Below are 24,521 nucleotides of genomic sequence, written 5' to 3'. Positions count from 1 at the left end.
AAAAGCATGGCGAAAGAATGAATATTAGAAGATTTTCCTCAAAGGAAAGATTTTAGGGGCATCTGGGTGGCTCAATTAGTTCAGTGTCTGCCTCTTGGTTTTGGCTCAGGTCAGGATCTCACAGTTGTGAGACTAAGCCCTGCATCAGGCTCTGTGCTCAGCACAGAGTTGCTTCAGATTCTCTCTCCCTCTTGTTCCTGCTCACACTGCCACTGTTTCTGTGTGTCTCTCTCTCCTTCTCTGTCTCTCAAATAAATCTTTAAAGGATTTTAAATTACATATTGACAGATATGTCTAACTAAAACTATCAACTCAGAAAACAAGATACATCCTAAACTTCATAGAATTTAAAGAAAAAAAATCCTATGGAGATCAAGACAAAATCATTTAAAAAGCAAAATAAAATAAAATAAAATAAAATAATATTATCATCAAACTTCAACAGCAATGCTTTTTATGCCAGAAGAAAATGAAGTAACAGTTAAAATAATCAAGAAGAGAAAAGCCTAGCTAAGTTATTTTATATGCAGCAAAACTGGATTTTCAACCTTAAAGAGCATTGTTTTGTTGTTTTTTAAAAAGATTTTATTTATTTGAGAGAGAGAGAGACAGTGAAAGAGAGAATACAAGCAGGGGGAGTGGGGGAGGGAGAAGCAGGCTCCTCACTGAGCAGGACACTGGAATCATGACCTGAGCCAAAGGCAGAAGCTTAACGACTGAGCCACCCAGGTGTCCAAAGAGCACTGTTACCAACATGCAAGAATATTGTTCCCATGAGTGCTTTCTGTGGCACCTATTAGAAAATGAGCTTCAGACAACAAAAATAACTGCAGATGATGACATGAAGACTGATAAGCATTAAATATACTGAACATATGCAGACCCTGTAAAGCTAAGATAAATGAGGATTAAAAGATGGTATGTAATGACAATAGGCTCAGTATACACAGATATAAAACTAAGAAAACTGGTAAGCGATATATTGTTTTTTAAACTGTTCACTTTAAAGTCATTCTGAGACAGAAAACTTAACAGAATTCATTCCCAGCTGATCTATACAAGAAATACTAAATGAAGTTCTTCAGGCATAGAATAAATAATACCAGATGGGATCCTAAACCTGCAGTAAGGAATGAATACCACTAAGGCAATTATGAGGAAATATGAAAGATCTTGGTGTCCAGTACTACTGTGATCTTACCAGCTATCTTTAATAGTCATACTTGCTATAATCTCTGTAGCCTCATTATGATCCAGTAAGTTATTATTTTGAAGTCTTAAAAGTTTTTAATATGTATATTTGTGGAAATACAGTAAGAGTACTCTTAGTATTTTGCTTTACAATAATATCAAATTTGGTTTTTAAAATTATATCTAAACAGCTATTTTGAAATTGAATAATATTTTAAGAGTATTTAGAACTTTATAATTAAGAATGGATCACTGGAATAAAAAAGGGAGATTAGGGATGCACAGGTAGCTCAGTCAGTTAAGTGTCTGCCTTTCACTCAGATCATGATTCCAGGATCCTGGGATCAAATTCCACAGCAGGCTCTCTCCCTCTGCCTGCCACTCCCCCTGCTTGTGGCGCTCTCTCACTCTCTCTCTAACAAATAAATAAAATCTTTTAAAAAATAAAAATATAAAAGGGAGATCAGACGATTTGTAGTTTCAATCCATTATCACACTGAAAAAGAAACTGACATATCCGAATTCTGACTCAAAAAAGGAGGAAAGGGGCACCTGGGTGGCTCAGTAGGTTAAAGCCTCTGCCTTCAGCTCAGGTCATGATCCCAGGGTCCTGGGATCGAGCCCCACGTCCGGCTCTCTGCTCCGCAGGGAGCCTGCTTCCTCCTCTCTCTCTCTCTCTGCCTGCCTCTCTGCCTACTTGTGATCTCTGTCTGTCAAATAAATAAATAAAATCTTAAAAAAAATAAAAACAAAAACAAAGGGGAAAACTACTCCAAAGAATCTGAATCAAACTATAATTTACAAATGAGAATATGATAAGCTATTTTCCCTTTGGCTGCAAAAATACTATTACGTTGTCCTCTCATGCCTTATGTAATAAAACATATTCAAATAAAGTTATGGTGCCGATTCAGTTTACTATCATTTGAGAACACTCAGCATTAAAAAAAAGAGGAATTTAAATGTACTTTAAATGTACACATGATGAGTTTTTTAAAAGCCAATAATCATTACATTGTTTCAAACTAAAAATAAAAAAGTCAATGAAAAATATCTTAAAGAGTAAGTTATCATATCGCATTGGTTGAAAAAGTATACATAATATCTGAAAGACTTATAAACTCCCACACAGCAGCAGACATTGCTGGAACCCTGCTGGATAAAGTCAGTAAAAGAAACAGGCTCTTCCACTTCCCAAAGATAAAGTGGAACTGAACTGATAACTTATCTGCAAATACAGGAAATGAGTTAATATCTGGTCTACAGTGTTATATTTCTGCCTTATGGATATGGTCGACTTTCTGTTTTGACTATATCTGATACTAGCATCAACTAGTCATCAAAGATCTTTACTGAAAATGGTAACAAACACAAGTGGTAAATTTTTTGCATCTCAGTTTATCCTGAAATAACTTCTGTTGAGTATGTGTGCTGACTATACAAAAGCAATGATAGATGTAACTACTATCACTTAGCACAAATTAAGGCAATGATACCCAATAATCACTGTATTATTTATTGCTATGCACCAGAGGGGGGAAAAGGCCAGTTTGACTTAAGAATGTTTCTGACGAAGCTGTGAAATTAATTAAATCTCAACTCTTAAATATGTCTTAACACTGTATGATGGGCTGTAAACTTGTGCTTCCACAGTTGTCTTGAGAAAAAGCACCTGAGTTGGAGCACCTGTGTGGCTCATTCCATTAAGCATCCAACTCTTGATTTTGGCTCAGGTCATGATCTCAGGGTTGTGTTTTCCAGCCCCACCTCAGGCTTGTGCTGGGCACAGAACCTGCTTATGAGTCTCTCTCTCTCTCCCTCTGCCCCTCACCCCCTAAGGGGAGCGGGGGGAAGAAAGGAAAAAGAAAAAAAGAAAATGCATCTGAGTGTTTAAGTTATTATAAGCGGAGTTAGACCACTTTTCCAATGGAAAACTACTTTTAAGTAGGTATTTTCTGAAAAGTGAACAAAGCAAATTTATCACTTCAAGAAAAACTTTTTGTTGCCAACAATAAAATGTGAGAGCTTTCAAGCAAAAGTCATAATTTTAGAAAAGTTGGACCCAGGAGCACCTGACTGGCTCAGTTGGTTGGGTGGCTGGCCTTGGGCTCAGGTCATGATCTCTGGATTCTGGGATCTAGCCCACATCAGGCTCCCTCTCCCACTGCCACTCCCCCTGCTTATGTATGTTAGCGTGCGCTTACGCACTCTCTCTCTCTCTCAAATAAATAAATAAATAAATAAATAAAATCTTCAAAAAAAGAAAAGAAAAGAAAAGTTGAACCTAGCACCATGAGCTTGACAGCTTCCCAAAACTATCCTGTTGCAGGGTATGTGAGTATTTCAGTTGGTTGAACACCAGACTCTTGGGTTTCAGCTCAGTTCATGATCTTGGAGTCCTGAAACTGAACTTATTAGCACTGGGCTCTGCACTCAGTGATGAGATTCTTTCCCCTCCCTCTACCTTCCCTGCTCGGCTTGCTCACAAACGCTCTCAAATAAATAAATAAATGGATAAATAAATAAATAAATACAAACTATCCTACTGAGATCAATAGGGACGTTCATAAATGTGATTTTTAAATACTGAATAATGAAATATATTAATATGTAGATAGCTACATAATTCAGTAAACCAGTATCTTCTAAATAACCAGTGCATAGTGTTAGAAAATCATATATAGTGCATCACTCATTCCAGGTGCAAGATAGACTAACAAAAAGATCACTGCAGCTCTTTCAGATTCCATCTTGGAACAAGAACCTAAGAAACTACATTTGTTAAGCTTCGGTATAGTATCAAGAGGATATCACAATTATTTAAAAAGGATGTTAAAATACTCCTTTCTTTAACAAATACATGTGAGTATGGTTTTCTTTAAATGCTTCACTTGGGGCACCTGGTGGCTCAGTGGGTTAAAGCCTCTGGCTTCAGGTCAGGTCATGATCCCAGGGTCCTGGGATCAAGCCCCGCATCTGGCTCTCGCTCAGCAGGGAGCCTGCTTCCTCCCCTTTCTCTCTGCCTGCCTCTCCAACTACTTGTGATCTCTGTCAAATAAATAAATAAAATCTTTAAAAAAAAAAAAGCTTCACTAATAACAAATTATGTATGAAGCCATCATTAAAAGACATTGGCAAAATTACAAATAATGTCATGCCTCCCACTAATTTCCTTTTTGTTTTTAGGAAATAGTTAAAATGTTGTCTGTATTAACATTCAGTGAGTTTATAATCGAATTATGAATAAATATTTTCAAAATTCCTCAGCTTGATATCTAATGAGATATATTTTGATAGATATAACCCACATAAACAAATGTTCTTTAGGGTTTCCAATAATGTGTAAGAAAGTAAAGGAGCCCGAGAGCAAAAAGTTTAAGAATCACTTGCTCAAGAAGAACTACTAATGAAATCACAAGAAAAAAGAAGTCACCCTCCACAAATGGGGGAAAAAAATGTGAACTGTCAGTTCACACACACAAAAATCCCTATACAGTCAATAAGCACATGAAAGGATATTCAACCTCATTAATCATCAGGGAAATGCAAAATAAAAACACAATGAGATAACCACCCCACCCATGTAAAAAGACTAAAATTAAAAAGACTGACAACACCAAACATTGCTAAGAATGTGGGCAACTGGAATTGCCAGACATTGCTGGACAGAATATAAAATGGAATAGTCTGGAAAACAACTGGGCAGTTTCTTAAAAGTTAAACAGTCTTTCAACAAATGGTGGTAGGACCAAAGGTTATCATTAATATGTAAAAAAATAGTTGGACCTTACACTACCTACAAAAATTAATTCAAAATGGATGAAAGAGCTGAAAATAAGAACTAAAACTCTAAGACATGTAAGAAAAAAAACTTAGAGCTTATAAGAAAAAATTCTAGAGAAAACACAGGGCTAAAACTTTACCAAATCTTGATTTTGACAATAGCTTTTGGAAATGACACCAAAAATATAAGCAAAAATAACCAAAAATAAACTGAACTTGGTCAAAATTTAAAACTTTTGTGCTTCAAAGGGATCTGAAAGAATGGGAGCGAATATCTACAAATCATATGTCAAAAAGGATTTGTATCTAAAAAAGAACTCTTAGAATGCAATTATACAAAGCCAAAACCCAATTTAAAATGGGCAAACTAAAAATACATAAACAAGTTATTGTTGAGGACATGGAAAAACTGGAACCCTCAACTTTGTTGGTGGGACTATAATATGGTCATTTTGGAAAAAAATCTACAGCTCCTTGAAAAACTAACCACAGAATTATCATATCATCTTGTATTTCTCTTGAGCATATGCTCAAGAGAAATGTAAATAGATTTCCACAAAAGAAACTCGTATGTCAATGTTCACAGTACTCATTAAATGACAGCCAAAATGTGGAAACAACCCAAATGCCTATCAACTGATAACATGGAAAATATCCATGCAATGGAATATTATTTCACAATAAGAAGGAATGACGAAATGATATATGCTACAACACAAATGCACACTGAAAACATGCTAAGTGAAAGAAGCGAGACATGAAAGACTGTATGTTGTAGAATTCCATTTACATGACATGTCCAGAATAGGCAAATCGATATGCAGAAAGTCAACTATTGGTTGCTCAGGGCAAGGGAGGAAGGGAGAGTTGATGGGTGACAGCCATTGAAGATGATTTAAGTGGTATAAAATTGATTGTGGTAACAATTGTGGAACTCTGTGCATATACTAAAAGCTACTAAATTTATACCTTAAACGGGTGAGTTTTATTGTATGCTAATTATATGTCTCAATAAAGCTACCACAAAAAAATAAACATGTATTCATTGTATGATCCACCAATACCAATCTTAGTTATTTATCCAACTTAAATATATGTCCACGCATGGACTCAAGACAGATATTCACAGCACCTTTATTCATGATAGCCATAAAACATATGCAATCCAAATGGATAAACAAAATATGTTATCTAGTATACTCATACAATAGAATTCTGGGCGGAGGGGTCAATAAAGTATTGAATACATACAGTAACACAAGTGAGTTCAAAAGCTTTATGCTGAGTGAAAAATGCAAGAAATGCTGTAGGACTACAATCGTGAAACTCTAGAAAAGATTTATGTGATCTATAATAACAGTATGTTGATGGGTGTCTACGGTGATGCTTGAAATTGTCTGCAAAGACTGTAGGGATACTTTTTTGGGCATGAGTGTATAAATATGTTAAAATTCATGACAATATATACCTTAAATAGGTGTGTTTTGTTGTGTATAATTATAACTCAAAAAGTTAATTTTTAAAGTCAATACAGGAGATAGAATGAAATTCTAAAAGATAACTGGTTTAACAAAAAGAAGGCAGGATAAGAAAAACCTAACTAAACTAAACATGTCAATTTAAATATAAATACACAGGGCATATTTATACATGGGAGGGAAAAAATTATAATCATGAAAATACTAGGAAAGTTATATAGCTAAATTAATATTAAGCAAAGTAAACCTCAAAGCAAATATTACTAGAAATGAGAGATTTCACAGTGGTAACAAGAACAATTTATACTCATCACAAATGTGTATACACCTAACAAGAGAACTTCAAAATACATAAAAAAACTGGCAGAAGTGAAAGGCAAAGTCACAGTAATAGTTGGAGATTTTAACATCCCTCTCTTAGTAACTGATAAAACAAGTTTAAGATATAGAAGACTGAAATATTATCAACCAACTTGATCTAATTAAGTTATAGAATACTGCACTGAAAAATTCTAGAATATGCACATTTCTTCAAATACACATGTGACACTCACCAAAATAGTCTATATGCTAGAAAATACCAAAAAAGACCAAAGAAATGAAATCATACAGAGTATATTCTTAGACAACACTGATAATAAATTACAAATCAACAATTAAAAGATATCTTTAAAATGCCCAAATATCTGGAAATTAAATAACAAATTTCCAAATAATCCATGTGTCGAGAATAAATCAAACACACCCACAAAAAAGTTAATAAAAATATAATCAGAGGAGCACCAGGTAATACACCAGGTATGGAATTGTTAAATCACTGTATTGTACACATGAAACTAATATAAGAGTGTACATTAACTAACTGCAATTAAAATAAAAACTTAAAAGAATATATAATCAGAACATGTGGGAAATTAGTACTTTGAAATTCACAGCTTTAAAACTTTTTGGGGGGGAAGGGTGGTATAAAATCAGTGATCTAAGCAAGGGGCTGGCAAACTATACAATCCAGAAGCCAACTCCAGCAAGCTGTTTCTGTATGCCCAGCAGGCTAAGAAAGGTTTTTTTGTTTGTTTGTTTTCAAAGATTTTACTTTTTTTAAGTAAGCTCTACACCCAACACAGGGCTCAAACTCATGAGCCCAGGATCAAGTGGTGTCACATGCTCTACTGAATGAGCCAGACAAGAGTTCCAGAAATGGTTTTTTATATCTATAAATGGGGATGGAAGAGGAAGGGAGGAGGATCAAAAGAACAACCTTATTTGATGATATATGAAAATTATATGAAATTCAAATCTGTGTCCAAAGTTATGCTCTTTCATTTACGTATTACCTGAAGAGTAGAGTAGTAGCTGTAATACAATATAGTCCACAAAGCCTAAAGTATTTATCAGAAACAGTTACAGAAAAAGTTTACAATCCCTGATCTAAGCTCCCACTTCCAGAAACTAAAAAAGTAAATCAAACAGAAAGTATAAGAAAATATTAAAAATAACAAGTAGAAATCAATTAAATAGAAAATAGAAAAAATGAAAATTAACAAAGATGTTGGTTCTTTGAAAGAGTAATGAAATTGACAAAGCTCTAGCAACACAGATCAAAACAAAGACAAATCGTAAGTTATCCATATCAGGAATGAAAAGATATACATCATTACAGATCCATTAGACACTGATATTTATGTAAATATCACAAAACTTTACACCAAGTAATTCAACAACTTGAGTGAGCCAATTCCTTGAAAAGCACACAACCAAGACTGAAACAAGAAACAGAAATGCTAAATAGCCTTGTATATATTACAGAAATCCAATTTACAATAAAAGCTCTCTCACAAAAACTTCAACTTATTTAAGGATAAAATAATACTAAGACAATATAAGTTCTTTCAGAAATAAGCAGAGGGAACAATTCTTCACTTGCCTTATGATCCAAGCATAATAATCTTTAGTTCCAAAATCTGAAAATATGACAAATCAAGGCAACTACGGACCAAAGCCCTCATGAACACAGATGTAAAAATCCCTTTGAAAAAAACACAGTAAAGCAAATCCAGCAATACAAGTTTAGTTTTCCATTAAAAAATATTTCTGCTCTACTCCACATGAAAAGAATAAAAGAAAATCTGAAGAACATCTCAAAAGATGCAGAAAAGTCTTTGAGAAAATTCAACATGTTAAGAATTTTTAGCAAACTAGGACTAAACGGGAACTTCTTCAAATGAGTAAAAGATAACTATGAAAAACATTTAGTTAACAATATACCTAATTGTAAATAAACTCTTTTCCTCTAAGATCAGCAACAAGAGAAGGTGTTACTTCTCACCACTTCTATGGAACATCGTACTAGAGGCCCTAACTAATGCAATAAAGAAAGAAAAAGAAATAGAAGACCTAGAGATTAGGTAAAATAAGTAAAACTGTAGTTATCTGGTGTATTTTATGATTACATATGTATAAGCATCCAATCTGAACTTCTAATTTTTTCATACCATAATAAATGGTAAAGTACTTATTAATCTAGCTATTGAAGAACACATCTGGAGAGACTGACTTATACTAACTTTGGGAGGAAGGAAGAAAATTCCCAATAAAACCATGAAGCTTGGTAGTAGTAAAAAGGTTAGAGTTACAACAAAGTTTTCATCTAACCACATTTTTCAAACCAAGGGATACAACCCATCAGTGGATGAGGAAATTAAAGCATTAAAATCACTTTTATTTGTTTTAAAGATTTATTTATTTATTTATTTGAGAGAGAGAGAGAGAGAGAGAGAGACTGAGTGAGCACACAGTGGGATAGGGAAAAGCAGACTTCCTGCTGAGCAGCGAGCCACACCTGGGGCTCAATCCCAAGATCCCCAGCATCATGATGCTTAACCGACTGAACCACCCAGGTGCCCCTAAAATCACCTTTAAAAGGAGAATAAGAAACAAAAGAGAAGAAAAATCAGACATATCAAATATACTAAGGGTGAGTTTTGTTTCACATGTATGAGTATAATGGAAGACATATTTCTTTCTAAGGGTTATACTTAGAAGATCTTAAAACACTGATTTAATATAACAGATAAGGAAGAGGGCCCCTGGGTGGTTCAGTTGGTTAAGCCTCTGTCTTTGGCTCAGGTCATGATCTCAGGATCCTGGATCAAGCCCTGTGTAGGGCTCCTCACCCAGTGGGAGTATGCTTCTCCCTCTCCCCCCACCAACCCCCAGCCCCTCTCATGCTGGCTCTACCTCTCAAATGAATAAATAAAACTTTAACAGCAAGAACACAACAGTATTTAGGTAAGAACAGAGGAAAAGATCATTTTGTTATGGGAAAACTCTAATAACCACCTTTTTGGAAAGGTAGAGAGAGATTTCTGATATAAAGCATATATAGTTTAGCTGTGAGGTCTTCACTTCAAATATATATCAGATATCTCATTATGCTAGAGTGCGTGGGTGGCATAGTCAGTTAAGTGTCTCACTCTTGGTTTTGCTCAGGTTGTGATCTCAGGGTCATGAGATCAAGCGCCAACCCCTCCCCACCCCCAATATGGCTCTGAACTCAGCACAGTCTGTCTGCTTTAGTTTCTCTCTCCCTCTCCCTCTGCCCCTCCCCCCCCACTCATTCTCTCTCTCTCTCTCTCAAATAAATAAATAAATCTTAAAAAAACCCTCATTATGAAGCACAAAGACTGCATGTCAACAATTCTTGAGTGCCCTAACAATTTCATAATTCTGAAATCAGAGAAGTGATAAACATTTGAATCATAAAATCTGAATTTGAAAGAGACCAAAGATTCCATTCACAGTTATGTGCTGAATTTGTGTCATGCCCCTCCCCCCAATTCCCAAATTCGTATGCTGAAGTCCTAACCCACAGAATATAACCATATTTAGAAATATGGCTTTTTGGGTGCCTGGGTGGCTCAGTGGGTTAAAGCCTCTGGTTCCGCTCAGGTCATGATCCCAGAGTCCTGGAATTGAGCTCCGCATCGGGCTCTCTGCTCAGCAGGGAGCCTGCTTCCCCCTCTCTCTGTCTGCCTCTCTGCCTACTTGGGATCTCTGTCTGTCAAATAAATAAATTAATTAATTAAATAAAATCTTAAAAAAATATATGGCTTTTAAGCAGTAATTAAGTTCAAATGGGGTCATTAGGGTAGGCCCTAATCCAATTATGAGTGGTTCCTTATAAGAAGAGATTACAAGACAGACTATACAAAGGACTGAGAGGTAACTGTGGCAGGACCCAGCAAGAAGGCAGCCATCCAAGTCAAGGACAGAGGCCTCAGAAAAAAAGCAACCTCCTGACACCCTGATCTTGGACTTCTAGCTTCCAGGACTGTAAAAAAAAATTTGTTTTTTAAGCCACCCAGTCCTTGGTATCTTCTTATGGGCAGTCCGGGCAAAATTATACAAACCCTTATATTCATAAATTAACAACCTATGTTTGGTTTACTTATATACTCTCGTGGCTAATTTATACAAAATTAAGATTAGAATACAGATTAAAACTTGTTAGCAATATAAAAATATAAAAACGGGTCAGTGGTGATAAAATGGCAAGCACTAACAGCCACTGATCCTAGAAATCATAATAGTAACAGGAGAGCAGTAAAGTAGGGTGATACAACACGAGCAAGTTTCAAAAAGTCAGACTCCTGAAACAGGGATGAAAGCAATGTTAGATACCTTAGAAACGACTACAGCTCAAAAGAGAAAGCAAGAAGGTTTGTCTAAAAAGTTCAATTCTAGCCACGTAACTTTAAAAGTCCAAAAGCAGACAAAAAGGAACAGTATTAAAGAAACAAAAAAGGCAGCACAGGGAGTTGTCTAACTGATTTGGTTTTAAAAAGGACACTTGTGGAGATAAGAAACTTAGTTTATCATCTACTCAGACTAAAGGAGATGAAGATATATGCAAAAAGTACTGTGGAAAAAACTTCCTATAAAAAGAGTAAGTTTCAGGAAGCTTTGAAATGATGACAGAATATAAATAAACAACAAAGTGAGAAGGTAGTATAAGAGATTCAACCTTATTTGCTTTCATCAAGAAGAGTTTTCCTTACACAAGATAGGTGATGCTCTTAAGACGTTACTTAGCTACTGAGACAAAATGGTATAGGACAAAGAACACAAGTATCAGAATCAAATAAACCTGGGTTTAAATCTTGGCATCATCGCTTACTGTAGAGGCAACAGTGCATAGTGGGTTAAAAGTGTAGGCTCTGAAGCCAGGGTATTTGGGTTTCAATTCCAGTGTTGCCACTTAAAACTAAGTAACCCTGTGCAAGTTATTTAATCTTCCTGTGCTTTTGTTTCCTTACCTGTAATACACAGATGATACAACCTACTTCCTTTGTTTGTACAGTTTAAAGAAGTTACTACACTTAGAGCACTGAGAACACTGTATGACACATTCTAATTGCTCGATAACTGGGAGTAATTACCTTTCCACTTATTCTTTATTATTCGTTTTTATCCTGTACATTTATTACACTTATTGTTGTTACTGACATATGCAAGTTACCTAAATTCACTAAGCCTAAATTTTTCTCTTCTATAAACTACCAAAAAACTTATATGAATTAAGGAGATATAAGATATAAAGCAATGAATAAATATACTTAATAAACATTACCTGCCAAACCCTACCCAAATTTTGAAAAAGACACCACTACTTAAGATACTAAACATAAGCACTGTATAGATTCTCAATAAAACTTTAGAATATATTATCAAAGAGATGATTTAATGACAATGAGATAAGAAAGAAATAACAATCAGAAGCCAGTGTAATCTCAGTAGGAATAATACACGACAAACTAATCATTTAATTTACTTCTAACACAGGGTTAGTAAACAGGGGGTAGGGGAGTGGGGATGACAGTGCACCTTGATTTTAGCAAGACATTCCAATATTAATTTTCATAATAACCCTATAGAAAAAAAAATCTGGATGATTAACAGTACAATTAAATGAATTTGAAGCTGCAGGAAAACTCTTGCCCCCCAAATTAGTGAATAGACATTAGTTTGCAAACAGGTTTTTAGTAGCCCTATCGTATTTAACATCTTTAAGTAGACATTAATGAAAAATGCAAGATTTGGGTTTAAAAAAAATAAAAAGAAACTTGACAGTAATTTCTATAGGAAAGCCCTGAATGTGTAGTTGATATGGGCAAAAACCTGCTAACCAACAAAGATAGATCTTACTACTAAAGGAGAAAAAAAAAATCATGATATGTTATGCGATAGTGCCACATTAATACGATCAGAAATCAGAAGACAGAGGAAAACCCCACCCATCCAAACTTTTTTTTTTAAAACCAAAATCTTGCATTTTTCATTAATGTCTACTTGAACACATACAATGAATAACAATAACGCTATCTTATTTATAGAGTAATTAAAATTTCTCAAACTGCTTTTTCTGTTTGCCATCTAATGTAAAAACAACTCTGAAACAGATAAAGCAGTTAGAATTAGTCCCATTTTACTGTCTTCTTGAGGTTCAGAAGGGTAAACGAGTTTCCTCAGATCAAGTTGGTGCAAAGTATGAATGTGGAACGTGTGACTCTTAGTCAGTGTCCATTTTTTCTTTAATAACTTTTTTCCTCTTTAATAAAGTAATACATTGTCATTGTAAAGTGTTAGAAATCAGAAAGAGAAATCATCTCCCCAATCACTGTATTAATATTAACAAGAAAATTTAACTTTTCTTTGAAATGAAAAAAATGGAAGTGAGAGAACTCATATAAATATGGAAAAATTTTTTACTTTTCATACTATGCTGAAAAAAAAGGCTAAATGGATCAGTTAAGTAGAATAAATGTTTTCTTGAATTCTTTAAATATTTTTCATGTTATTACTCTTAAAATGACATCAAAATGTACACATTTCTTAATGTACTAGCAATATTAAACTTCTCATCTTTGCATGCTTAAAGAAAACAACCTAAACTTTAATTTTAATGATGTAAGTACAAGGTAAAGCCATTACCTTGGGTGTGCTTCCTTTAATGAATTTTTTAATTGAAGACAACAAGCCGGTTTCATTTTTCGGTGTTTTTTCTCCCCCTGAAGGCAGGCTATCATCGACCTCTGAATATTTCCTCTTTGCTCTAGCAGTGCGTTGTGTTTGGATTTGATTTGACTGCTGAGAAGCTTTACGTGTTCTCAGCCTCATCTTTTATGAGTGCCACATATAAAACTGTAAGAGAAAAATAACAAGGGTTATTACAATTAAACCTAGCACACCAAAATGTGGCCCAGCTTATATAAGAAAAATTTCTTGGTCCAAGTCTCTAGGGGTTTAAAATAAGGAAGCAACATTTTAAGCAAAAGGTTACTTTGAAGTTTTACGCATTATCCCAAGTAACCTTCCGCCCAACCTCCAAAATATTATACTCTATGATCTAATAAAAATATGAGTAACACCAGGGTGCCTGGTCAGTCTTAAAAGTCAGTCTTAAAAGTCAGTCTTAAAAGTTAAGCATCCAACTCTTGATTTTGGCTCAGGTCATGATCTCAGCATTGTAAGATGAAGCCCCATGTCAGGCTCTGTGCTGGGTGTGGAGCCTGCTTAAGATTCTCTCTCTCCAGGGCACCGGGGTGGCTCGGTCGTTAAGTAGCTGACTGCGGGTCAGGTCATGATCACAGGGTACTGGTATCGAGCCCCATGTCAGGCTCGTCAGGCTCCCTGCTCTGCAGGAAACCTGTTTCTCCCTCTCCCACTCTGCCTGCTTGTGTTCCCTCTCTTGCTGTGTTTCTCCACCAAATAAATAAAATCTTTAAAAAAAAAAAAAAAAAAAAAAGACCCTCTCTCTCCCTCTCCAAAAAAAAAAAAAGACTAACACCAAGAGTGGGCATACTCTTTTCACAGCGATATACTGCCTCCACCCGTGCTGACATTACCTTTCATTTAATCACTCACTCAACAAGTATTTATTAAGCACTTGACCATATTCAAGGCACTGAGCTAGGCTGAGCATCTAGTAAATAGTAAACAACATATGGAAGGTTTCTGACTTCTGGAGCTCACAATGTAGCGGAAAAGCCCTCAATGAACAAATTAATTACAGGAGCATGATTTTTTTTTTTTTTAAGATTTTATTTATTTACTCGACAGAGATCACAAGTAGGCAGAGAGGCGGGCGGGGGGCGGGGGGAAGCAGGCTCCCTGATGCTGGGGTTCGATCCCAGGGCCCTGAAATCATGACCTGAGCCAAAGGCAGAGGCGCCCAGGCGCCCCCCCCCATGAGCATGATTCTAATGATCAACAATCATACAAGTGTAAGAATAGCAGTTGGATCATTTAATTTATTATGATCAATCGATCTTACCACACAAAATGAAACTTTAAAAACTGAATTCACGTTAGAAAGAAAACATGAGGCAATTTACTTAGAACTCACTCACTTTATGGATGAGAAAATTAATGGCTGGCAAAACTGTAGGAAGACACAGAAGTGGTTAAGTACATACCCTAATTTAGCATCTGAAGTAGAAATATAAAAATTACCACACTAAGAATTAAGAAATGTGAATTCTAATCCTATTTCAATCATAGCTAAACTACAGTCAGTTGTTTTTTCACCTGTATAAAGAATATATTCACCTTAGTATCCTGAGCCTCAAAATGAAAAAGGAATTAGAAAAGGGTATATAAAGTGCAGAGAACAATAATGCTACTCACAACAGTGAATGCATTCACAGAAAAGTCTAACTTCATTTAAGCATTCTAAACTCCTAAAGATGCAGAAATTCCTGGCAAAGGATAGGGTCTTCACAGACCAATTAAGAAGCTTAAGACATTGTGTCTTTACACAATGTTCAACATTAACAGTCACAGAAAAAAAAAGTTAGAAACTTTTAGAAAGTTATATATATATAATCTACTCTAACAAAAAACCTCAAATTCAAAGGATTCACCAGAGAGTCCCTAAATAAAACAACCTTTTTTTTCCTAGCAGCAAATGGTGCTCGGTTTTAAGCTGCCATCCCAAAATAAAAAATACTGCCTTTTCTCCTAGAGTCCATGTTAACTTCTAAAGTGATTTATCATTCAAGGCATGTATTATTTACTTTAAAACCCTATTTAGAGTGGATAAATGTTGCCTTAATTCCTTAGTTATTGAGTACAGCATGCCTTAGAAAAGGAAAATTCCCATATAGAAAATGCAAGAAGGGAATTTCTCAAAACTATGTTTAATCAATTTCTGTAATTTTTGAAGTTATTTCAAAAATATCCAAGAATTGGGGCGCCTAGGTGGCACAGTGGGTTAAAGCCTCTGCCTTCAGCTCAGGTCATGATCCCAGGGTCCTAGGATGGAGCCCCGCATCGGGCTCTCTGCTCAGCAGGGAGCCTGCTTCCTCCTCTCTCTCTGCCTGCTTCTCTGCCTACTTGTGATCTCTGTCCATCAAATAAATAAATAAAATCTTAAAAAAAAAAAAATCCAAGAATTGGGGAACCTGGGCTGCTCAGTGGGTTAAGCCTCTGCCTTTGGCTCAGGTCATGATCTCGGGGTCCTGGGATTGAGCCCTGCAGTGGGCTCTCTGCTCAGCAGGGAGCCTGCTTCCTCCTCTCTCTCTGTCCGCCTCTCTGCCTATTTGTGATCTCTCTCTCTGTCAAATAAATAAAATCTTAAAAAAGAATAAAACACAAAGCAAAAAGAAATTAATGAAGACAAAGATTTGTTCTTTGAAAAGATAAATAAAATTGGCAACCTTAAATAAGATGAGCCAAGAAAAAAAAGAAGCCTCAACCTATCAAAATCAAGAGTGAAAGATGGGTCATTAATACCAATCCTACACAAATAAAAACAATTTTAAGGGAATACTATGAACAACTGTACTCCAACAATTAGATAACCTAGATGAGATGGATAAATTCCTTTAAGACAAAAGTAAAATGGGCTCAAGGGAAAAAAAAAATCCGAAGCCTCATAATAAGTAGAGACTGAATTAGTGATAATTTTTTTAAAAACCTCCCAGCAGTGCCTGGCTGGCATGCAACTCTTGATCTCTGGGTTGTGAGTTCAAGCCCCACTTTGGGTACAGAAAATACTTAAAAATAAAATCTTGAGGAGGGGGGGGGACCACCTACAAAGCAAAGTCCAGTACCAGATGGCTTAACTGGTGAATTCTATCAAATGTTTAAAGACCACCAATCCTTCTCAAACTCTCCCAAAAAACTGAGGAACACCTCCCAACTCATTCTATGAGGTCAGTATTACTCTGATACTAAAGTCAAACAAAGACATTACAAGAAAAGTAAAACTACTAGTCAATATTCCTTGGGCACATAGATGCAAATATCCTCAACAAAAAGCTAACAAACTAAATCCAGCAAATTAAAAAAAAAAAACAAACCAAAAAGCCCTTTTTTCTTCATCTTATCAATTTTCTTTCTTTCTTCCTTTCTTTATTTTTAAAGATTTTATTTATTTTTCAGAGAAAGAAAGAGTGGGAGAGAGAGAGCACAAGCAGGGGGGAGAAGCAAGCAGAGGGAAAGGGAGAGGCAGGCTCCCTGCTGAGCAAGAAGCCCAATTCAGGACTCCATCCCAGGACTATGGGATCATGACCTGAACTGAAGGCAGATGCTTGACTGACTGATCCACCCAGGCATCCCTCCAGCAGCTTTATAAAAGGAATATACATCAATCAATCAATCAATCAATAAAAAGAGGGCACCTGGGTGGCTCAGTGGGTTAGGCCGCTGCCTTCGGCTCAGGTCATGACCTCAGGGTCCTGGGATCGAGTCCCGCATCGGGCTCTCTGCTCAGCAGGGAGCCTGCTTCCCTCTCTCTCTCTCTCTGCCTGCCTCTCCGTCTACTTGTGATCTCTCGCTGTCAAATAAATAAATAAAATCTTTAAAATAAATAAAAAGAAAGAAAGAAAGAAAGAAAGAAAGAAAGAAAAGTTTAAAAAAGGAATAAGGAATATGCATCATGACCAAAGTGGGATTTATCCCAGGGATGCAAGGCTGGTTTAACTATGAAAAATCAATCATAAAACACCTTATTAAGAAAATAAAAAATTCCATATGATCATCTCAAAAGATGCAGGGAAAAAAAAAAGAAAGCATTTAACCAAACCCAACACATTTTCACAATAAAAATATTTAAAAAAAACTGGCAATAGAAGAGAACTTCTTAAACCTGAGAAAGGCATCTACAAAAACCCCACAGCCAGCATCATACTGCATAATGGAAAACTATACGCTTCCCACCTAAGGTCAAGAAAAAGACAAGGTTATCTACTCTCACCACTTTTATTCAACATTTTACTGGAGATTTATGCCATGGGATTAGAAAGACAAATAAAGAATAAATAAAAGAAATTCACATTAGAAAGAAAAAAGTAAAACTATATCCAGAGGACATCATATTGTATGAACAAACACAAAAGAAGAAACCACAAAAGCAAAAACTAGATAACTAGACTTCATAAAAATTAAAAAGACCTGAGAAGACACTTCATAAAAGCTAGATGATTGGCCACAGGCTTATGAAATGATGCTCAATATAATTCACCATCAGAAGCAGAAGCTGAAATTAAAATAGCATACTAATCCACAATTACTCAAAAGGCAAAAATTAAAGAGACTGACAATAATAAATGGTAGCAAAGATGTGGAACAACAAGCACTCTCATATTCTCCTGGTGGGAATGTTAGGTTTTTGGTAAATTTCTATTCAACAACACCTCGCCCCTTGATCCAATAATTTTTTCACTTCAAGTTTTTATCTAAGAGAAATGTAAACATGTCCACACCATACTTTTACAAAAATGTTTCTGACAGGCTTTATTTACAGTAGCCTCAAACTGGAAAAAGAGACAGAAAAGCGAATACTGTGGTTTTCATGTATTAGGATAATAATCAAAAACAGAAAACAACAATTATTATTATCATTAACAAGTTGAAAGAACCTGACATAATGCTGAGCAATGGCAGACACAAAAGAATACATATTTGAATACACCAATAAAGAGAAATTCTGTCAGAGGCAAAAATAATCTAGGAGAAACAAATCAGAATAGAAGCTGTCTTGGGGAAAAGAAATTACATATATGTGATGGAGTGTAGATCTATCTGTCAAAACTTACAGCTGAAATCTATTTATTTCAAAGTATGTAAATTTTACCAAAATAAACACGTGCAGAAAAGTTTTTATGAACAATACCGGGTAGCAGGAAGTCGGAGCGGGTGGGGATACAGATCTAAAAGACAGACAAAAATGTTAGTAAGTACTCAAACCCAGTGATGGTCATATGGCGCTTCATAATATCATTCTGTTTACTTAGTGCATATGTTTGATATTTTCCATTAAAAAACAGAAGCAACAACAAAAACCTGGACTATCAGAGCTACCAACAGGATTTAACAGAGCTACCAACAGGATTCAACACTGAGAAGAAACTGAATTAAGTAAAAATAGAGTAGGACAGGATCAAATGAGAAAAGCAAAGAGAACATCTAGGAAAAGGGGGGCAAAGGAACATAAAGCAATCTCAAGAGAGCAATCCTCCATATTTTTGAACATAGAAATTAACAGAAAGCTCCAGTAAGTCAAAAAACTGTCTTGAGCCTCAAGTCCTCCTAAAAGTTCAGGAAAACAAATTACACATTAAAAAGTAACAGAAGGGGAGCCTGGGTGGCTCAGTGGGTTAAAGCCTCTGCCTTGGGCTCAGGTCATGGTCCTGGTGTCCTGGGATCAAGCACTGCATCAGGCTCTCTGCTCAGTGGGGCCTCTCTCTGCCTGCCTCTCTGCCTACTTGTGATCTCTGTAAATAAATAAATAAATAGTAACAGAAATTAGTCAGATCCCATACAGTCGTAAGAAAAAAAGGAGAGAAAAACAGAGAGAGAGAGCAAAATAAAACCCCCAACTTTTGGGGGGTGTCTGGCTGGCTCAGTTGATAAAGTATATGACTCTTGACCCTGGGGTCATGAGTTCGAGCCCCACACTGGGTGTGGAGCCCACTTTTAAAAAATAAATAAAATATTGAAAAAAATTTTTTTAAACCCCTAACTTTCTACAGACAATAAGACTATAAAAGATAAGTCCACAAAAACAGATCACAACTACATACTATTTCCAAGCAACCTAAAAGACATTGATAGTAAACCATTTAACCAGGATTTGAAGAGAGGGAAATAAAGTGAAAAAAAAAAAAAAATCATTTCAGAAATAGACTAATAAAGAAGGAACAAAGAATTAAATGAACAGAAAAAAGAAATAGTATTTTCACACATTAAAAAAGATTCAAGCAGTGCCTGGCTGGCTCAGTCAGTGAAGCATGTAACTCTTGATCTCAGGGTTGTGAGTTCAAGCTCCATGTTAGGTGAAGAGATTACTTTAAAAAAAGATTCAAGAGAAACTGGTAAATACTGAAAAACAGATCAGATACTCAAAAACAAGAGAACTTTTCAGAAATAGAAAAAGTTTGAAACCATTTATCGAAAGAAATAGACCTGAAAATAGCAAATGTGAAGAAATAGTCTGGTACGAATTACTAGAACTTTACTGAACTTTAAAGAGGGAAAAATCCTTTGGTCATCTAAGCCAGATGTAGGCAAACTTTTTCTTATAAAACACAGTAAATATTTAAGGCTTGCAGACCACAGGGTGAAGGTTAAATGAAATTCAAATATCAGTCTAGACCATGCTCACTGGTTTCAATACTGTCTATGGCACTGCACAGCAAGAGCATCCAAAAACAGTATGTAAGTGAATGAGCATAGCTGCTACATAACAATAAAACTGTGTTTACAAACACAGCCCATGCGTAGCAGTATGCAGAACCCTGATGTAGGCATGCATTATAAATTACTTTATAATGGAAAAAAACATTAAACTACTCTAAATTTTTCAATAGCAACACTTTATGCCAAAGAATGGAGCAACATATTTAAAATAATCAAGAAAAGAACATGTAAACCCAGGATTTCATATCCAACAAAGGTAAGAATAATGGCCACAAATTATTATCAATGAGCAAAAACTCTAGGAATGCTATGCCTATGGAGCTCTTGCTAAAAAATCAGAGCATTTGAGAAAACCCAATTGACTACAGATACTGCATAAGAACTAACGGTGACTATCAACATAGTCATACAACTATGTTGTATGTATACAACAAAAATAAAATGAAGGTTGAAAGAGAGAAAATATAGTATGTATATTCTATGACAATGTAAATATACTTACCTATTTAAAAAAGTGAGGGGGGAATAGGAAGAACACAGCAAAGGGTATATATATGGCTTCAATAATCATATATAGGATAACAGCACTGGCACTGCTATTGTGAGACTATTATGAGATAAATCTAATTTAGTATTTAGATTTCTAATTCCAGGTCTGTCATCTACTGGGTCCTCAGGAACCTAGACACAGTTTGGAACAAGAAGACAAGAGACAGAGAGGAAGTTAAAAATAAAATCCCTGGAATTCTGACTATGGTCAATAAATCTCCCCAAAAAGCAAGCACTCAGTTGGACAAATTAACAAAAACCACCATTTCAGTACTCTAGAAACCAATCAAGACACTTTAACACTCTGAGAATGCTTATAAAACTGCTCAACTTTGCTGCTCTATTCCTGTATCCTCCACCTGCAAGCTCAGATGGTCTGTCAGGCTGAGATGACTGCCAACTTTGAGGTCACCATAAAAAGAGACTCACAAGATTTAAAGCAGTTGGGCAATGACCACACTCAGTGGTCACCAGTGTAAGTGACAATTTTGGTGTAAGTAATAATTTCTATGGCAGGCAAACTAAGAGGGCCAACAGCTCTAATAGCCTGAAGTTGCAGGGGTGTTGGGACAATCACATTTCTGGCTAAGGCAGTACACATGCACAACGGAGACCAAAGAGGGCCCCACCTATCCACATACTGAATCTTGCACATCAGAATTTTTTAATTTTTAAAATGTTTGCTAAGTGAAAGTAAAAAATGACATTAAATTGTCATAATGACTGGTTAAATTAAATGTTTTAATTATATGTATAGGCTGCCTTTAGTTCCCATTTTGTCAAATGCCTATGTATGCCCTTTCCTCATTTTTTCCTCTAAGGATCAAAACACGAAAGTTGAAAAAGACTTTAGTTCAATTTCCCCAACCAAAGCAGTAATCTTTCAGGTATTCTTCCTGTCTAAAGATAACCTAGAATGTGCTCGAATACTTAAGGAGACATGAAGTTCACTACTTCCCAATACAAGTATTTTAAAATGTTAAATGAGTTCTAACAAAAAAACTTTTAAAGTGAACAGAATAAAACCCACAATATACTCGGGTGCTTGGGTGGCTCATCTGGTTAAGCAACTGCCTTTGGCTCAGGTCATGATCCTGGAGTCCCTGGTTTGAGTCCCACATCAGGCTCCCTGAAGGAGCCTCACATCAGGTCTTGATTTCAGGGTCATGAATTCAACCCTGCACTTGTGCTCTACACTGGGCCCACAACCTACTTAGAAAACAAATAAACAAAATAAAGAAGAATTTTTAAAAAGAATTTAACTCTAGCAATTGGCTAAGCATAACTTTCTTTGTTATAAGTCCAAAGCTTGAAACTTCTTTTCATTTTAATACTTAAAAAAAATTTTATATAACTTTTTTATTTGCCAATTATGGCTTAATTTAGAGGAAGATATTTGCATTATTTGCCCCAACTCCTCAAAATAATGGAACCATATTTAATACTTCAAAAGCACTTATATATTCAAATATCTCAATAAATATTTGCTAATTTAATCTCTTGGCATTTCTTGCAAATTACTAAAATCCTAAAGTAAAGGCTCAAATGCCCATGCTTAACTAAATATTGAAACATAATCCAAACAACCACACTACCAAAGCACTGTAAAAAGTATTGTGTTGGTTTTCTAGTAAGTCTCCTGTCCACTCCAGAAAACCAACCCTTAACTTATCCTTTTCAAAAATAAAGTACCTACATTTATTTACCTGAACATGGAAAAAGTTAAATACATTAACAAACAGCTGTCCTTTATTAATTACTAGGTGTAAGGCACTGTCTTAAGTGCTTTCTAATACATTATTTCACTTTTAATCTTTCAACAACATAAAGTGGAAATGAGGTGGAAAAAAATGGCAGAAGTGTTTTAAGTAACAATTTCCATGCAATTTCAATAAAAATAAGCTACAATGGTTTATTTACCACCAAGAAACTAAAAAATTTTAATGATTCTAATTTCCCATTAGCCTCTCAAGTTTGTTTTTCCCTCTGCTCTTTTCTAAATACATAGTCATTCATAAGTGATTTTCCTGCTGAACCCCTGTCTATACAAAGCCTTAAAATAGGGTTAACTTACAAACAGCTGTGTTTACAAATTGGCAGTTGGAAGCTCAAAATAAAATTTCTCATAGAAATAGTGTTACAAATGGGGATTACAGTTCCAGGGTAGGTCCTATGGCATATTTTTACCCACAGTGTAACTGAAAAGAAAAACCTAGGGGTGTCTTGGTGGCTTAGTTTGTCAAGTGTCTGATTCTTGGTTTTGGCTCAAGGTCCTGAGATCGACCCCAAATCCGGCTCTGTTCTCATTGGGAAGTCTACTTGAGATTCTCTCTCCCTCTCTCTTTCTCTACCCCCACCCCATCTACCCTTCCCTTCCTCTCTCTAAAAATAAATCTTGAAAAAAAATTTTGAACCTAAACAATTACACCAACAGTGTGGAAAACTATATTCCTTCCATATTTCTACACCAAGCCTATTGATAGTAAAATTATCCATCTCTAGTGCCAGGGAAACTGAGCATCCAAATAAAAAATGAAACTAGATTCTTACCTTACATTATATACAAAAATTAACTCAAAATGGATCAAAGACCTTAAGAGTTAAAACTATAGAAGTCTTAGAAGAAAAAGAGGACAAGCTCATGACACTGAATTTGGCAAAGATTTTCTTGGCTGTAACACCAAAGTACAGGCAACAAAAGAAAAAAAAGATAACTGAAGTACATCAAAGTTAACTTTTGTGCATCAAAGGATACTATCAACAGTGAAAAGGCAACCTATGGAATGAGAGAAAATATATGCAAATCCTATATCTCATAAGGGTTTAATATCTGAATATTATATATCTGAATATATCTGAAAAATTTCTACAGCAACAACAACAACAAATAAACAACCCAGTCCAAAAGTGGGTAAAAGAGCGGCGCCTGGGTGGCTCAGTGGGTTAAAGCCTCTGCCTTCAGCTCAGGTCATGATCCCAGGTCCTGGGATCGAGCCCCGCAACAGGCTCTCTGCTTGGTAGGGAGCCTACTTCCTCCTCTCTCTCTGCTTGCTTCTCTGCCTAATTGTGATCTCCGTCTGTCAAATAAGTAAATAAAATCTTAAAAAAAAAAAAAGGGTAAAAGACTTGAACAGATATTTCTCCTAAGAAGATATATAAATAAGCATATCAAAAAATGCAACATCAGTAATCATTAGGGAAATGCAAACCAAAAACCACAATGAGATACCTCTTCACACCCACTAGGATGGCTATAATAAAAAACCAGAAAATAAGAGGTGTCAACAAGGATGTGGAGAGATCGGAACTCTTGTGAACTGATAAGAATGCAAAATGGTTCAGTCACTGTGGAAGCAGTTCCTCAAAAAATTTAAAATAGAATTACCATTTGATCTAGCAATTCTACTTCTAGATATATACTCTATTAAGAATTGAAAGCAAACAGACATTTGTATAGCCATATTACCAGCAGCATTATTCACAATAGCCAAAAAGTGGAAGCAAAAGTGTCTATCAACAGAGAAGTGGAGGGGTGCCTGGGTGGCTCAGTCAGTTGAGCATCTGCTTTCAGTTCGGGTCATGATCACGGGGTCCTGGGATGGAGTCCCATATTCAGCTCCCTGCTAGGTGGGGAGCGTGCTTCTCCCTCTCCTGCTCCCCCTGCTTGTGCTCTCTGTCAAATAAATAAATAAAATCTTTAAAAAAAAAAAACAGGTAAGCAGGTAAAATGCAATATGAATATACAATGGAATATTATTCAGCCCCAAAGAGGAAGTAAATTCTGCAATATGCTACAACATAGATGAAACTTGTTAACAT

The 24,521-nt window shown here is 35.6% G+C and overlaps 1 protein-coding gene across 8 annotated transcripts in view; it reads right to left on the bottom strand.

Annotated features, from left to right (window-relative positions):
• CTDSPL2 (CTD small phosphatase like 2) overlaps nt 1–24,521 on the bottom strand; it is a 79,430-nt gene that overhangs the window by 40,733 nt on the left and 14,176 nt on the right. For 5 of the 8 annotated variants that reach the window (XM_047735756.1, XM_047735752.1, XM_047735753.1 and 2 more), the window contains one exon: nt 13,443–13,652. In XM_047735756.1, the coding sequence (XP_047591712.1) occupies nt 13,443–13,628 (186 nt within the window). In that variant the 5' untranslated portion in view covers nt 13,629–13,652. Of the gene's footprint in view, nt 1–13,442; nt 13,653–20,655; nt 20,835–24,168; nt 24,217–24,521 lie in introns of those variants that run through there. The other 3 variants (XM_047735751.1, XM_047735750.1, XM_047735754.1) reach the window with 3 other exon arrangements.

The sequence above is a fragment of the Lutra lutra genome, chromosome 7 (assembly GCF_902655055.1).
Source record: "Lutra lutra chromosome 7, mLutLut1.2, whole genome shotgun sequence".
Lineage (NCBI taxonomy): Eukaryota > Metazoa > Chordata > Mammalia > Carnivora > Mustelidae > Lutra > Lutra lutra.
Note: the sequence above shows the minus strand (reverse complement) of the source record. Positions and strands in the feature narration are given on the sequence as shown.